We start from the raw sequence: 17,219 nt of genomic DNA, 5'->3' as shown, positions 1-17,219 counted from the left end.
TATAAAAAAAAGACAAGGCAAAATGGCAAAAAGGCAAAGGCAAAAAGGCAATGAAAAAAGGCAAAGGCAAAAAGGCAAAGGTTTAGAGTTCAGGGTAAGGACGTCCCAAGGATTCCGAATTGCGCTAACGCTGTGCTCTCTAGCTCTCTCCTCATCTCTTGAGGCGCAGGAGCAGTAAAGCACTCCATCTTTATCCCAAGCCTAGGGAGAACCAGCCGAGACATTTGATGGGTAGGCTTTTTATTTGTATTTTTAAAGGGCCAGAAGCAAATTGGAGGGAGTTGAAATATACTATTTCAGCCACCATGGACTTTCAAGGAATCATTTGATACTCGAAAGATGGAAAAACGTTTTTTTAGGCTATAAGATTGGAATCTCAAAAGCTCCTGTCTTTGCAAAGCAACCTTCTGCTCAGTATTCTTTCACTGGCCTGTCTCTGCCTCGTCCCTAGCTGGAGACGTTTCACATAGAAAATACGCTCAACGCTCCCCAGTTACGATAAAAACTTCGACATTTCAATTCGGGACATACTTTTTTCGTACAGTGGATATCGTTAAAGGCATGTGAATGTTTTGGAGTTTGTGTTATATTACGGGTATTTTATTTACAATTCATTTTCGGTAACGTTAGCTACTTACTAGCATTAGCATTCTGCTAGTTAGCTAGCTTAGCTAAGTTGGTTACCTAGCCTGCCATCGAAAAATCATGTTTGGCTAGCTGTCTACTAGCTAACGTTAGATAGCTATCATTATCGGTGGGCTAAATAAGGCCCGCTAGAGGTTGTTTTTCTTCGTTAAAAACACCGTCTTATATGACTTTGTAACGTTAGACCGAAGAGTTAGCTAACTGTTAGTGAGCTAATATCAGGTGACTAGATATCACCCACCTACCAGTAAACATGTTGATTTTTTTGTAGCTAGCGTTAGCTAGCTAGGTTAAGTAACGTTGGATATCAGCTGATATGCTAGTTTAGTAGCTAGTTATGCAGGTAGTTCAGTTGGCAAGGTAACCAACTGTCACTATCTGGCTAACGTTAGCTAGATAAAAACTCTGTATGTCCCCAAAGCTAGCTAACGTTATCTGGGTAGCTAGCTAACTTGTAATAATTTATAGTAGCTAGACCTTTTTGATTCTGCAGACGAAAAGGAGTGCTCTATGTACAGTAACGTGATGCATTGATCGAGCCATTTCAACAAGCCATTTGATTTGGCATTTCAGATTTCTTTGGTGCCATAATTTGCCATCACAGATCGTGCCAATTATTAACAATCGCCTAGTTTCGCAGCTGTACAGGTGTGTGTCTGTTTTTCCTCATCTTCGTGTGGTTGTCAGTTTAATAAGAGTCCGTGAGCTACCTGCTGTCATTTCTCAAAATATATTGTGAAATGCAGCACTTGACTCACAGAGAGCTGTGCAATGCCATTATGCCTGCTGTCATAAATGGGTCGTTGCTATTCTGCAACCCAAAATGGGCCCAGTCTGATGTGTCAGCCCCATGACATTCCAGAGGTTCAGCCAGTAGATCTTTCACCAAATCAAATCCTCACACAGGAGATTTGTCATAGATGTATTAGCCCTGTCATATTCAGTGTTTTTGGCATGACGATTTCCATAAAGACGATTAGGTATTCTTTGACAGMGAATAGAGGTTTTACATAATCAACTATCATAAGTAAGTAGCCTTGGCTTGTGCAAGTGGGGCGGCTCATCTCCTGGTTCTGTATTGTGAGGCAGCTTGATGTACACGTACACCTCCTGGACAGGACGCTAGTCTATGGCAGGGCCTTACCCTCAATCAATCTCCTTAATGCTGAGTGCCAAGCAGAGATGCATCGGGTCCCTATCATAGCTATATCATATAATACAGATCCTTCTCTCTTCCCATCTGCTTGTTGTGACCCTGGGCGCCTCTCCACCCGTCCGCCCATACCTTGACTCCAGATAGAACCTGATGCTTGTGTTGCCTCTTTAGCTCTCCCCCTCCCTCCATCCCTACACAGGGACAGTTATGAGTCAGCACACAAGGGCTTGGATTAGTAGCCTGTGACAGTATAGCACTGAGCCTTCTGACAGTCAAGGCCAACACATGGCCACACAACAATAGTAAGATCCTTGGTCTTTAGAAAATACATTTACACCCCCGGAGTGCCACTCCTATATCTTTGACAGAACTTGTKTGCAAGGAATTATTCAGTGGATCAAACTGATGTTAAATCTGCACCYTTAGATAATGGTGGYTAGGTCAGGTAGGTCTGAATTGGACATAACATGAATGTAGGCTACAACCACTGCACATACACAAACCTTTCAGTTTGTTGTTGCAGGTAGTTTTGTGTAAATGTTGGTTGATGTCATGCAACAATGTTTTCTAATACTTTTCTTTATTTTTCCCAATCAGGAACCATGGGAATCCCTCAAATAACCTACCCCAGAAGGAACCCCTAGCATGTCTTCATGAGCCACTCCTGGTTCCATCTGTTGCCCCAGTCTCTCTSAATCGGATTCAGTGTCTATGGCTCTGAATGACCGAGACAAATATGGAAATCTCGTTGGTATTCAGTAGTAAAACTATGAAGGGTCTCAAAGGTTAGGATTCAGTGAGCTTGCCTCACATCACACTGGCACCCAGCCCATACTTCATCCAACTTTGAGAGTGAAATTGTAGTGCACTGCAAAGTCCTCTTTATTGGAAGGCAAAGATGCCATGTACTCTGAAGTCTCTGGTTGATGTGTGATATGCTTTAAGGTGTTGTGTACTAAACCAACTAGAACAATGAATGGAGGAAAGGACTGTAAGGGAGGGGTCTCAGAGGGGGTGGGGCATACAGCCCCTGTCCAGGTCCCTATTGGCTGGCATCGCAAGGTGGATCCAACTAATGGAGTCCTCTACATCAGGTAAGACCCATTGCAGTGCTCTGTTTTTTGTAATGATGCGCACAAATAATGCACTTCTGTTTGGTTCGTAACCAACAGTCTTGGTGGCTAGTATCACTATCCAACCTGTGTGTTTCTTTCAGAGAGGTTGGATAAAGAACAGATATATTCCTTATGAGACACTCATGTATATTGGATAATAAAGTTTTTCTTCTAAACATTTGTTTTTGTTTGTAACCTCCAGTCCCAGTTGCTCGGTGCTGTCCTGTCTAGACCAGGTGAAGAGCTACCTGCTCACAGACGGGACCTGCAAGTGTGGCCTGGAGTGCCCACTCATCCTCCCAAAGGTACGTTAACTAACCATCTTGGTTGTCCTGTCTGTCTCAGTCTTTAGCTAACCTAAATTGACTCTCTGAATGCGTAGCTGGCAAAGAAACACCACACAAAGCTTGAAGGCATACTTTGGATTTTGTCAACAAGGCCCTTTATCTACTTCCCCAGAGTCAGCATGCTAGCAGAGTTAGCAATTGTGCTAGTAGGCAACTTCATTCAAACCGCACGCAGAGAAATAAAACTGGTATCCACAAGTTTATCAGACTCTGGGGAAGTATCAGGCCTCATTTCCAATATCCCGAAGTATCCCTTAAGGGTAGAGATGAAGGTTTACTCCTGAGTGATGCAATGAACAGTTTTGTTAAACCCAGGTATTCAATTAAACATAGGTTGTTTTCCCACATATATACAGGTTATATATATTTTTTTAAACATCATATAGTAGGCTATATTTTCTGCTGCATACAGTGTTAATTTATACTTTTTTGTGTGTTGCGTTATATTGAAACGGAGACGGGCAGGGAACTGTGTTCATATTCAAGGCAAGGCCAATATGTATTCATATGCAAATGTGATGTAGTCTTCTGGAGAAGCAGGAGCTTGGAGGAGGATATGACCTGACAAGTAGCGGACATTCCTTTTTTTACTGATGTTTACTTTATGTACTTCCTTGTGGATAACGCCGCTCCTTTCACCAAGACAGGCCAGGTAACAGAGAGCTGACTCTCCTTTCCTCAGGTGTTTAACTTTGATCCGGGAGCTGCCATTAAACAGAGGACGGCTGAGGACGTGAGGGCAGAGAAGACGTCACCAAGCTGTGTATCCATAAGAGAAAGCTGCTGGCTGTGGCCACTCTACACAAAACTATGGCGCTGCCACACCCTGCTCTGACTCTTACCAGTCCTGGTGGAGGTACAAGTAAGTATCCTGGTGACTGTGTATCACTACTGTTTTGGTTGTTTTCCAATGATACATTTCTCTCAGATTTCTGACTGTTTCATGGGTGATATAGAACAAGGTCAGAAAAWAAGGTGGCCATTTTGAAATTGGCTTCACAGTGGCATTATACACTTTCAATGTTTTAAAGCTGGAATCCGTAATGGTGAAACTGCTACGTCTCTTTGCGGTATCACAAAAACACAGATGATGCTTCAAACAACACACACTGTTTATTTCACTCTGACATTGCATGAGAGAGAGAACAATCAAGTCTTTTTTTTCTCTCCATAGTGATGATCTCTTCTGTTTCATCAACAAAAACAATAACAGATGTCCTAAGGCAAACAGTGGTGCTGTTTCCTCTATTGCAGATTTCAGCTTTAACACAAATTTCACTTATCTTCCCCCTCAGGTTCAACATCAATGGTCCCGTCACATTCCACGAATCCCCGAGCAATACGGAATAAATCTCACCAGTCACTGCTACCCAACTCTGTGGTTCCGAACTGCAAGAACCCTTTCAAAATGATGATGGCGGCTGCAGCAGGTCACCGGCACTTTCCCCAAGAGCTAGGAGATCCACCCCAGCAGCTAGAGCTTTACCCTGGTTATCCCAACAGACAGCAGAGACTGAGCAGTGAGCCTGGGCCCAGGTCTTCGTACTGCTCTGGCTATGGTAGCATGCTGAGTCCAGGGGGCCACGGCTCCCAGCTCTATGGGCCCAGGGACGGGTCACCACTCTCCCCTAGCCTCAGGTCTGATCCTCTGGGGAGCCCAGATGGGTTTAGAAACAACCTATGTGGCTTCCCTGGAGCCACCAGCTCCAGCCCCATCCACGGGGCCAACAGAACGCCTCTCTCCCCACCAGGGATGCTCCTCCACGGTTCTCCGGCTGGGACCCAGACGTCCTGRGCTATGGCAGGAAGGAATAGCACACCCCTCTCCCCTACCGCCACTGCCAAAAGCCCAGTCATGATGAAGAAGCCTGTGTGTAACTTCCCCAGATCCCCCAGTATGGATATTTCCATACGAGCACCGTTTCACCTCAATACACAGCCCAGCGCCCCACACCCTGGCCCCCCGTCTGCCATACCTCCCTCCTGCACCCTCCAGAAAAAGCAGATGACCTCTGAAAAGGACCCGTTAGCATCCTAGACCCCATCCCCAGCAAGCCTAGCATCACTATCAGCCAGACAAACTCCAAAACAAACTCCAACTTCCAACCTAGTGTCCACTCCTCTCAGGTACCAATGATGAATGTAAACATGAACAACCCCTCCTCCCGCCATCGTCCCTTGCCAAGCAACCTCCCTCTCCCCACTGTCAACCCAGCCCAGTGGGCCACAGCCACGGAGGTCACATGCAGAGGACTCAACATCAGACCTCCATAACCACCTCCATGTCCCCCTCCCCGTCACTCCCCAGTCCACATGTCAGGCCCTGTCCTGGGCAGCAGGATGGAGGCCTCTCCCCAGCGCTCCCGCTCCTCCTCCACCTCCTCGGACCACGGGAGCTTTGCTTTGCCCTCAGGCCCCAGTCAGGGTCCGTGTGGCGGGATGAAAGTTCCTCCTCGCTCCCCCGGCCCCCCATGCCCATTAACATGCCCTCCAGCCCCTCCTCTGCCAAGCCTGACTCACACCCACTCCACCAGTACAAAGACCTACCAGTCAGCTGCTGGTTGAGATGAGTAACCAGAACGCTATCAACCCCAGCACAACAACCCCGGCATGTACCCCCTGCCACCTCTCTGGCCCTCCATCGCTGCTCCTCACCAGGCCCAGAACCAGAAGGGACAGAACCACCCAGGTCTGTTAGGGATGCCCCTGAACCAGATCGTGAACCAGCAGAATGCTGCCTCCTTCCCCGCCAGCAGCTACTGTCAGCAGCAGCCAAAGCACAGCTAGCAAATCAAAACAAACATGGTGACAACAGCAGTGAGACTGGCAGTAGAGGTGGAGGCCCAGGTAGGGTTGATGGTAATGGTGGTAGTAGTGGAGTTGGGCATCCCAGCTGCATAGAGAGGCCCAGTAGCAGCACTTTAAACCCCATGCTTCCCCCTAACCACCATGCCCTCCATTGCGGAAGCAGCAGCAGCAGGGGGCCAGAGCGGTCGGGCTGCCCTCCGGGACAAGCTCATGGCCCAGCAGAGAGACAGAGGAGACCCCCTGCTCCGTAAGCGCAAGCAGCAGCCGCCAGGCCCCACCGCCCAACAACCCCTCAACCACCACGACAGTATGGTCTTCAACATGCTCAACAAGCCTCCTAACATGGGTGGAGGTCCAGGTCCCAGGCTACCACCACCAAGCTCAGCAGAACAGTTGAGGAAAGTGGCCCGGCTTGGGGCCTACCGACCAACACCCCATGGCCCAGCTGCTTCAGTCCATGAGCAACCACAACAACCACCATAACCAGCACCAAGGCCCTGTAGGCCCCCCAGGACCTGGTCAGATGCACTACAGCGATGTGGCTGGGTCATGCCTCCTGGAGCCTCCCAGCAGCAAGAACCTACTGGCCCAACAGAGGATGCTAGGCCAAGGGGAGGGTCAAGGTATGTACTGCCGGAGTATGGACTCTGGAGTCCCTCATTACTCAAGCCCTCGGTTCCCAGGGTTGATGAACCAGATCCAGGCCAATTCGTTGGTGAACTGTGGCCCTCTGGGGCCCGGTGGACAAGTGGGCCTTGGCCCAGGGAACATGCCCCTGAGCCACCATCCTAACACTAACCCARCACCACTGTCCCACCCAAGTCAACATCCACATCAGCAGCAGCACAGCCACCTTCACGCTGCGCTGGGACGGACTAGTATGTCAGGAAGGACACTCGGCAACAATGATGGGAGTTGTGGTCCAACCATCTCTGAGCCAGGTGAGCCACTGAGAGAAACACACACTTTGTTCGGTGATCGTGCTTTGCTCTGTGATGGTGTGTGAGTTTGGTAAATCCACCTAGATGGCCTTTGAGTTGAARGACAGTCTTTAGTCTCTCGTAGAGAGTGTACGTTGAGAGGCTGGCCCTCATGTTTGTATAATCATTCAGGTTTCTCTCTTTATTAGCATGCTAGTTGCAGTGCTCAGCTCAGTGGCAGAATAACATGAAAACAGATCTTTTTTTCTCCCTCCTTTTTAAGAAACGAGCTCTTGACCAGATATAGTGAAGAGCTGGTGTGAGCTGGCTGGTAGCTATAGTAACGCTGGCTTCTGAATGGAGGCCTGGGTGAAGCCTTTGGAGAAGGGTTGTGTTCCTTCATTAGCCCTAGTATGTGTCTGCTCTGATATAGGCCTAGCTGAATAGATACMTTTTTCCTTTGGCCCACTGTGTTGCACATGGCTGTATTTGGCCTACTGTTGTGTGAACACTATAGCAGGAAACAATGCTAGATACTATAAGATATGGCATATGTTCCTCAGGAAGCCTAGTGGCTATCTTTCATCTCTTTGTGGACTGCTAGCCTATCTCCCTAGATGGGTTCATTCCAATCAAGAACTTCTCTTCCCCTACCTCATGCCCAGACAGCTCCCCTCCCCAGCCACCACCATCCAGCCTGCCTCTGACCCCATCCCCCTGCCTAGGCCATTAAATCACATCCCTTCCTCAACCCCAGTCTTCTCCCAGGCTGCAACCTCTGAAATAAGCCACGGCTCAGACAGCACCACCAATCACACCGTTCCCATAGCAACCTCCCCGGCAACCATCCCACTATATCATAGCAGTGCAGCCACACTGGCTGAGCACAGCGTAGGCTAGTGGGAGGGGAGGGGAGGCTAGTGGGAGGGGAGCTAGTGGAGGGGAGGCTAGTGGGAGGAGGAGGGGAGGGATGGGAGGGTAGTGGGAGGGGAGGGAGGCTAGTGGGAGGGGAGGGGAGGCTAGTGGAGGGGAGGGGAGGCTAGTGGGGGGAGGCTAGTGAGAGGGGAGAGGAGCTCGACCAGTGAGAGGAGGGAGAGGAGCTCGACCAGTGAGAGGGGAGAGGAGCTCGACCAGTGAAGAAGGGGAGAGGAGCTCGACCAGTGAGAGAGAGGGAGAGGAGAGCTCGACCAGTGAGAGGGGGAGAGGGCTGAGAGGGGGAGAGGAAGCTCGACCAGTGAGAGGGGGAGAGGAGCTCGACCAGAAGTGAGAGGGGGAGCTCGACTAGTGGGAGTGGAGGCACTGGCGAGGGGAGGCTAGTGGGAGGGAGAGGCGAGGGAGAGGGGCTGCTAGTGGGGGGAGGAGAGAGCTAGTGAGGGGAGGAGCTGGGGAGGCAGAGGCGAGTGAGAGGGGAGGCTAGTGGGGGGTGGAGAGGAGCTGGGGAGGGCAGAGGCAAGGCTGAGGCAGAGGCTAGTGAGAGGAGGAGAGGAGCTAGACTGGTGAGACTGGTGAGAGGAGCTAGACTGTGAGAGGAGGAGAGGGCTAGACTAGTGAGGAGAGGCGCTAGACTAGTGAGGAGAGGCGCTAGACTAGTGAGAGGGCAGACTGGTGAAGAGGAGGAGAGGAGCAGAACTGGTGCGAGGAGGAGAGGAGCTAGACTGGTGAGAGGAGGAGAGGAGCTAGACTGGTGAGAGGAGGAGAAGGGAGCTAGAACTGGTGAGAGGAGGGGAGCTAGATTAGTGGGAGGAGGGGAGCTAGTGAGAGGAGGAACTAGTTAGAGGAGGAGAAAATAGACCTCCGCTCACTGTGGAACACAGTACTACAGCCTATGCCATCGGGCTCTCAGTTTATTCATTCAATTACAAGAATTTCCATCTTCCCATCTTCTTCCATATTTTGTTCAGAATTGATTTACCCCTCTGACCTGTCTTCTCCAGGCAGTTAAAGTGTGGAATTCCCTGATTTGAAAATAACAATAAACAGTATTATTCTTCCACCCCAACAGGAGACCCATCTAACCTAGTGAACTGCAGCATGGCCAGCCTCCAGCCCCACGTCATCAACAGCTCAAGCAGTGGTGGTGGTACCCAGGTGTTCCAGCAGCATCATGCCCAGCAGCAGCAGCTTCATCAGGGCATTCAGCGGGCCATGCAGGGCCTCCCTCCTGGCTACAGGGCTCACAGCAACCTGGCTTCCCTGAAACAACAACTCCTCCAACTCCCACCCTATGGCCTGCCTGTTCCAGAACTTCCAGGTTAGTCTGTCTATTTGAAGGGTGTGTTCAGTGATGTGAAATGCTCTGAATGTTGCAGATAGAAATAGAATGAATAGAGATGCAAGATTATCTGATTCACTCTTCACTACGGGTGGACGATCTACATGATACATTCCGTCCTCCTCAAAAGGCCCCAATAGTTGTGGATTCTCTGACATGCTAGGAGTGATAATGACACTTTTCCTTTTCTCTCAATGAACTTTGTCTGTGTTGTTTAGGGGTGTTTGCCAGACAAACGACATTTCAGTCCCTCACTCACAGATGATCTCTCAGTCCGGTATGACATCACTTCCTGAGTCTCAGGGGATGCTGTCACACACCCAGTTTGGTGTCAGCCAACGGGGGATGCAGCAGACGCAGGGGAGGGGGCTTCCCCCAGGGATGCACGGCTCTGATAGGCTACCCAGCGGAGGGGTGGAGTCTGTAGACGCCATCTACAGGGCTGTGGTGGATGCTGCCAGTAAAGGAATGCATGTAGTCATCACCACCACGGTTAGTGGCACTACCCAGTCCAGCCCTGTACCCACTCTCAGCACCATGACTGCCTTCACTAACTCCGTAGGGGAGCCGGTCAGCATCAACCACAACCTCKCTCACAGCCATGCTGCAGTCAGCCATAGTGGCCAGCGGGTAGCGCACCAGGAGGGGGAGCAGACACCGACCCTGAGCCAACAGCCCAGACCCAGGCAGGTCAGAGCAGGACYGCCRCGGAAGAACTCTGGTCAGGGGAAGAGTACTGTTAGCATCCCCGAGGGTCAGGGAGCACTTCCAGAGGCCTCCCACCAGGACTACTTCAGATCCCCAGGCCATGGCACCCCCAGGGGGCAGTGGGAAGGCGAGACTGGGTACCCTGGAAGTCTGGACAGAGGTCACACGGCATGGGGTGGTGAGGAATTCCTAGAGTGCTCCACTCATGTCCGCAGCAGCCCCTGTATGGAGAGACCTGGGAGTCTAGCTCCTGCACCCTCCTGTCCAGCCGACAGCGCCCCCCACGAAGGTCACCACCACTCTCTCCCCGTCCCCTCAGACAAGGCCTTCCTGGAGGATGGATTCAACCGCTTCAACAACTGCAACCGGACGGCCGTGAACATCGTTAACTACAAAGAGAGGTTGGATCAGACMGTAGAGAGATGCGCCCATATGAACGGAGGTGGCGTCGGACCCCCCCAGGTCCAGTTCTCTCTACGGGGGTACGGTGTGTCTGACCCCCTCGGCCCCCCCAGACAGGGGGACCTAACCGGGGACGACCAGTCTCCCAGCTCCTCCACCAGCCTGGAGGGTCCGTTGGTTAAAGAGTACGTGGGCCACTACAACGGTCACTTCAACGGAGGCTGTGCCCCCAGCCCGTCTGACACCAAGTCCCTGAGCAGCGAGGAGGACCTGAGGCAGCCYGACAGCCCCTCGTCAGAGATGCTCCACTATAGACCCAGGACGTTTAACATGGGGGATCTGGTCTGGGGACAGGGCTTTAAAGGGTTCCCATCCTGGCCTGGTAAACTGTCAGGGGAGGAGGCGGGGCACAACCATCACCACCATGGCCGCCTGCAGCTCAGAGAGGACAGCAAGGTGAGATGTCTTCGGAGAGAGGTGAAAGAAAAATACACACCCACAAATCTAGTTTTCTTTCATCTTTCACTATTGCTTACTTTTGTACCTTTAGAGATGAAAATTAATGTCGGGATCACTACTTCTTGAGCTCTTAGAACATGGCAGGTCCATGTTGATGGGCTAGGTCACGGCTTTTGGTCCTATTCTTTAGACCAAACATAATGTCTGGCATCTGTATTAACCACCAGGTGGAGCAGAGGAAGCTGAAAACACTGTCTGAACTCTGTTATTACCCAGGTGGGAGCCAGAGACTTGAAAACCTGTCTGAACATCTGTATTACCCCAGGTGGAGCCAGCGAAGCTGACAAACACTGTCTTGACATCTGTTGATTACCCAGGTGGAGCCAGAGTAAGCTGAAACACTAATACACATGACCTAGAGGCCCTCGCGAGCGATCCAAGGAGAGACAGAAGTAAGTTATATTGCTGTATGGATGGATGGCACTGTACATGTTGTTGATTATTTATCAGCTGTGTATGTGGAACCAGTTTCTCCTGTGTTTAAAAAGATGAAGCGGATGTGTTTTATTTGCTGCTATTTTTAAGAGTGGAATTCCATGTCTAGAATTTGATGGAACAGGTTAGTTTCCGATCCTGGCTGGCTGCTCTGTGCTGAGAGGTGTAAATACCATTGACTACTGATACCTGGTCTGTTACTCTCTCGTCCCACTCTGAGGCCCTGGTCAAAGTAGTTGACTGAATAAGGTGTTATTTGGAATCTGCTGCTTTCCCTGCTGCTGCCCTGGCTGGCTAGCCATTACCTGATGATGCCTTTGGCTGGCTAGTCATTACCCCTGATGATGCCCTTGGTGCTCCCCTGCTGGCTTAGTCATTACCCCCTGGTGCTGCCGTTCTGGCTTAGTCATTACCCCCTGAGTGCTGCCCTGGCAGGATAGTCCATTACCCCTGATGATGCCTTGGTTGGGCAGTCATTACCGCCTGATGCTGCCTGGCAAGGATAGTCATTACCCCTAGAAAGCTTGCCCTGGCTGGCTAGCCATTACTCCTGGTGCTTGCCTGGCTGCTAGTCCATTACCCCCAGGTGCTGCCCTGGCTGGCTAGTCATTACCCCAGGGTGCTGCCTGGCTGGCTAGTCATACCCTGGTGCGTGCCCTGGCTGGCTAGTCTTACCGCCCTGATGATGCCTTTGGCTGGCTAGTCATTCCCCTGATGTGCCTTGGCTGGCTAGTACCATTACCCTGATGCTGCCCTGGCAGGATAGTCATTACCCAGAAGCTGCCCTGGCTGGCTAGCCATTCTCCCTGTGCGCCCTGGCTGGCTAGCTCATTACCCGCAGGTGCGCCTGGCTGGCTAGTCTTACCCGGGTGCTGCCCTGGCTGGCTAGTCATCCCCTGGTGCCTGGCTGGCTAGTCATTACTCCCTGGTGGCTGCCTGGCTGGCTAGTCATATACCATATATGGCTGGGCTAGTCATTACCCTGATCGATGCCTTGGGCTGGCGTAAAGATCATATACCCTGCATGCTGCCCTTGGCAGCAGATAGTCATTACCCCCAAGAAGCTGCCCTGGCTGGCTAGCATTACTCCATGGTGCTGCCTTGGCTGGCTAGTCATTCCCCAGGTGGCTGCCTGGCTGGCTAGTCATTACCCCCGGTGCTGCCCTGGCCTGGCTAGTCATTACCCCTGGATGCCCTGCTGGCTAGCATTCCTTCCCTGTTCTGCCTGGCTGGCTAGTCATTACCCCAGGTGCTGCCCTGGCTGGCTAGTCCATTACCCATGGTGCTGCCTGGCTGGCTAGTCCATTACCCCTGGGATGCCCTGTGCTGGCTAGTCATTACCCAGAAGCTGCCCTGGCTGGCTAGCCATTACTCCTGGTGGCTGCCTGGCTGGCTAGTCCATTAACCCGCAGGTGCTGCCCTGGCTGGCTAGTCCATTACGCCCGGGTGCTGCCCTGGCTGGCTATCATTACGCCCCTGGATGCCTGTGGCTATCATTAACTCCTGGTGCTGCCTCTGGCTGGCTAGTCCCTTATCCGCCCAGGTGCTGCCTGGCTGGCTAGTTCATTACCCCAGTGCTTGCCTGGCGGCTAGTCCATTACCCCTGGATGCCGGCTGGCTAGTCATTACCCCCTGGTGCTGCCCTGGCTGCTAGTCATTATACTGATGATGAAAAAAAAACTCTCGACGCTCGTTGTCACTGCAACGCTTGGTTCTTTCTGAGACACACACGAGGTACAAGAATCATCGGGATGCCTAGACAGCATCTTTGAGTCTGTTCTCTCGGCGTTATCGATAGCTGGGTGTGCGCGCATGCTGTGTCGAACTGAGAGTTGATGTGTAAAATGTACCTGGGACACAGTCATCTCCATTGCCTTACAGCTCATTGTTAGTATAGATTTGCGAGATGACTTTGTATCCGCGTTCCGTAGCAGAAGGCAGAGTTGAACAAATTCGTATTCATATTTTTGTCAAAGCGAGGAAGATTTAAAATGCTGAGTGTTTATTGGTGTGGACTTATTGATGTCTTCGAACATGAGTTTTGTTTTCATTTGTTCCGCAACAAGTACTGGGAAGTTTGAGATAATCATTTAGAAGCCTGCGCTATACATGGAGGCCATGAGTAGAGCGGTTGGACAAGGACGTTAGTTGTCAGAGGAACTGTGAGTATATCAGTAGTAGCCATCTTAGAAAGATTAGAACATCTATGTCTTCCCGCAGATGGCCTCGTCTCTGTTCCCTCCCCTCTTCTCTCGTTGTCCTCGTATTTCTCAACACAACAGCGAGCAGGATGTTGGTTCAACGGGTGAGGGTGCAGGAAAGCAGGAGAGAGGATGTATGGAAGAGAAGGAGGGGAGAGGGAGACAGGGAGCAGGCATTAGGGCGGAGTCTGGGAAGAACATGATGTTTCTAATCTTCTCTAGATGGTACTTGTATACTCACAGTCCCTGACATCTTGTCGCAGCGCTCACTCATGGCCTCATGTATAGCAGCTTCTAAATGATTATTCAACTTCCCAGCTCTGTTGGAACAATGAAAACAAATCATGTTTTCAGAAAACATCAATAATCCACACCTAAAACTCAGCATTTTCTTTTTCGCTCTTGGACAAAAATTATGAATAGATTTGTTCAACTCTGCCTCCTGCTACGGAAGGATAAAGTATGCAGATTATAAAACATGAGCTGTAAGCAATGAGACTGACTGTTGTCCAACGGTACATTTTACACACACATTGAGGGAGAGAGCTAACGGTGAGGTAAGTGCTGTGTGTGTGTGTGTGTGTGTGTGAGAACAAGTGCAGTGGAGGAGGTTTTTCGATCATCAGGGTATAATGACTAGCCAGCGCAGGGCAGCACCAGGGGGTAATGACTAGCCAGCCAGGGCATCCAGGGGTAATGACTAGCCCAGCCAGGGCACGTTATGACTAGCCAGCGAGGCAGCACCTAGGGTAAATGACTAGCCAGCCAGGGAGCACAGGGAGTTGAATAGCCAGCCAGGGCATCCAGGGGAGTAATGACTAGCGCGGCCAGGGCAGCAACCCGGCGGGTAATGACTAGCCAGCCAGGGCAGCACCCTGGGGGTAATGACTAGCCGCCAGCATCGGCAGCACAGGGAGTAATGGCTAGCCAGCCAGGTGCAGCTTCTGGGTAATGACTAGCCAGCCAAGGGCATCAGGGTATGACTAGCCAGCCAGGGCAGCACCTGGGGGTAATGACTCAGCCAGCCAGGGCAGCACCTGGGTAATGACTAGCCAGCCAGGGCAGCAACAGCGGAGTATGACTAGCCACCAGGGCATCCAGGGGGTAAATGACTAGCCAGCCAGGGCAGCACCCGGGGTAATCAACTAGCAGCCAGGGCTCAGCACCTGGGGTATGACTAGCCAGCCAGGGCAGCACCAGGGAGTAATGGCTAGCCAGGAGGCAGCTTCCTCTGGGTAATGAGTAATCATCCCTGCCAGGCCTTCATCAGGGGTAATGACTAGCCAGCAAATGAGCATAAATCGGGGTAATGACTAGCGCAGCCAAGCATCATCAGGGAGGTTAAAATGATAGCGCTAGCAGGCAGCACCAGGAGAATGACTAGCCAGCTCAAGGCATCCAGGGGAGTAATTGATAGCCACTCCAGGGAGCACCCGGGGTAATGACTAGCCAGCCAGGGCAGCACCTGGGGGTAATGACTAGCCAGCCAGGGCAGCACAGGGAGTAATGGCTAGCCAGCCAGGGCAGCATTCTGGGGTAATTGGGGAAAAACTAATCCTGCCAGGGCAGCTCACAGGGGTAATGACTAGCCAGCCAAGGCCTACAGGGTAATGACTAAGCCAGCCAGGCATCACTCAGGGCGGTAAGACTAGCAGCAGGGCAGCAGCCAGGGGTAATGCACTAGCCAGCAGGGCAGCACGGGGTAATGACTAGCCAGCCAGGGCAGCACCTGGGTAATGACTAGCCAGCCAGGGCAGCACCAGGGGTAAATGGAGCCAGCCAGGGCAGCTTCTGCGGGGTAATGACTAATCCAGGCAGCCATCAGGGTAATGACTAGCCAGCCAAGGCAGTCATCAGCGGGTAATGACTATCACTGCCCAGCGGGCAGCATCAGGGTAATGACTAGCCAGCACACGGCAGCACCAGGGGTAATGACTAGCCAGCCAGGGGAGCAGCCAGGCATCATCAGGGGTAATGACTAGCCAGCCCAAGGGCATATCAGGGGCTAATGCTAGCCAGCCAGGGCAGCAGCAGGGAAGCAGCAGTCCCAAAACACCTTATTCAGTGCACTACTTTTGACAGGGCTCAGAGTGGGACAGAGAGTACAGACAGGTGATTCAGTAGTCATGGTATTAACCCTCACACAGAGCAGCCAGCCAGGATGGAACTAACCTGTTCCATCAAACATTCTAGAATGGAATTCCACTCTTAAAATAGAGCAAAATAAAACACATCCGTTCATCTTTTTAAACACAGGAGAAACTGGTTCCACATACACACTGATTGTAAAATAATCACAACATGTACAGTGCCATCCATCCTACAGCAACATAACTTACTTTCTGTTCCTCTTGGTCGCTCTGTCGAGGGCCTCTAGGTCATGTGTGTTGTTTCAGCTTCTCTGGCTCCACCTGGGGTAATACAGATGTCAGACAGTGTTTTCAGCTTCTCTGGCTCCACCTGGGGTAATAACAGATGTCAGACAGTGTTTTCAGCTTCTCTGGTCCACCTGGGGTAATAACAGATGTCAGACAGTGTTTTCAGCTTCTCTGGCTCCACCTGGGGTAATAACAGATGCCAGACATTATGTTGGTCTAAGAATAGGACCAAAAGCCTGACTAGGTCCCATCAACATGACCCTCATGTCTAAAGAGCTCAGAAGTAGTGATCGCCGACGTTATTTTCATCTAAAAGGTACAAAAGTAAGTCAATAGTGAAAGAAAACTAGATTTGTGGGTGTGTATTTTTCTTTCACCTCTCTCCGAAGACATCTCACCTTGCTGTCCTCTCTGAGCTGCAGGCGGCCATGGTGGTGATGGTTGTGCCCCGCCTCCTCCCCTGACAGTTTACCAGGCCAGGATGGGAACCTTTAAGCCCTGTCCCCAGACCAGATCCCCATGTTAAACGTCCTGGGTCTATAGTGGAGCATCTCTGACGAGGGGCTGTCGGCTGCCTCAGGTCCTCCTCGCTGCTCAGGGACTTGGTGTCAGACGGGCTGGGGGCACAGCCTCCGTTGAAGTGACCGTTGTAGTGCCCACGTACTCTTAACCAACGGACCCTCCAGGCTGGTGGAGGAGCTGGGAGACTGGTCGTCCCCCGGTTAGGTCCCCCTGTCTGGGGGGGCCGAGGGGGTCAGACACACCCGTACCCCCGTAGAGAGAACTGGACCTGGGGGGTCCGACGCCACCTCCGTTCATATGGCGCATCTCTCTACAGTCTGATCCAACCTCTTCTTGTAGTTAACGATGTTCACGGCCGTCCGGTTGCAGTTGTTGAAGCGGTGAATCCATCCTCCAGGAAGGCCTTGTCTGAGGGACGGGGAGAGAGTGGTGGGACCTTCGTGGGGCGCTGTCGGCTGGACAGGAGGGTGCAGGAGCTAGACTCCCAGGTCTCTCCATACAGGGGCTGCGCGACATGAGTGGAGCACTCTAGGAATTCTCACCACCCCATGCCGTGTGACCTCTGTCCAGACTTCCAGGGTACCCAGTCTCGCCTTCCCACTGCCCTGGGGGTGCCATGGCTGGGGATCTGAAGTAGTCCTGGTGGGAGGCCTCTGGAAGTGCTCCTGACCTCGGGGATGCTAACAGTACTCTTCCCCTGACCAGAGTTCTTCCGGGGCCGTCCTGCTCTGACCTGCCTGGGTCTGGGCTGTTGGCTCAGGGTCGGTGTCTGCTCCCCTCCTGGTGCCTAT

General features: G+C 51.7%; 1 protein-coding gene and 1 long non-coding RNA gene across 2 annotated transcripts; one reads left to right on the top strand and one right to left on the bottom strand.

Annotated features, from left to right (window-relative positions):
- Positions 1-133: 133 nt before the first annotated feature.
- Positions 134-10,958, top strand: LOC112077335 (methyl-CpG-binding domain protein 5-like). Its single transcript, XM_070441648.1, is given in 19 exon segments — positions 134-2,895; positions 3,119-3,221; positions 3,946-4,003; positions 4,006-4,125; positions 4,559-5,290; positions 5,293-5,478; positions 5,481-5,559; positions 5,561-5,718; positions 5,721-5,810; positions 5,813-5,851; positions 5,854-6,015; positions 6,018-6,207; positions 6,209-6,502; positions 6,504-7,012; positions 8,994-9,161; positions 9,164-9,187; positions 9,190-9,242; positions 9,482-9,496; positions 9,498-10,958. Coding segments are annotated over 19 exon segments (4,563 nt in total). The 5' UTR covers positions 134-2,773.
- A 2,807-nt stretch (positions 10,959-13,765) lies between these two features.
- Positions 13,766-16,841, bottom strand: LOC112077332 (uncharacterized). The gene is made up of 3 exons (XR_011478112.1): positions 16,305-16,841; positions 15,868-15,939; positions 13,766-13,848 (listed from the first exon to the last, which is right to left on the bottom strand). It is a non-coding gene; the product is annotated as an uncharacterized lncRNA (long non-coding RNA).
- Between the last annotated feature and the right edge of the window lie 378 nt (positions 16,842-17,219).

This window comes from Salvelinus sp. IW2-2015, unplaced genomic scaffold, assembly GCF_002910315.2.
Source record: "Salvelinus sp. IW2-2015 unplaced genomic scaffold, ASM291031v2 Un_scaffold4463, whole genome shotgun sequence".
NCBI lineage: Eukaryota > Metazoa > Chordata > Actinopteri > Salmoniformes > Salmonidae > Salvelinus > Salvelinus sp. IW2-2015.
Note: the sequence above shows the minus strand (reverse complement) of the source record. Positions and strands in the feature narration are given on the sequence as shown.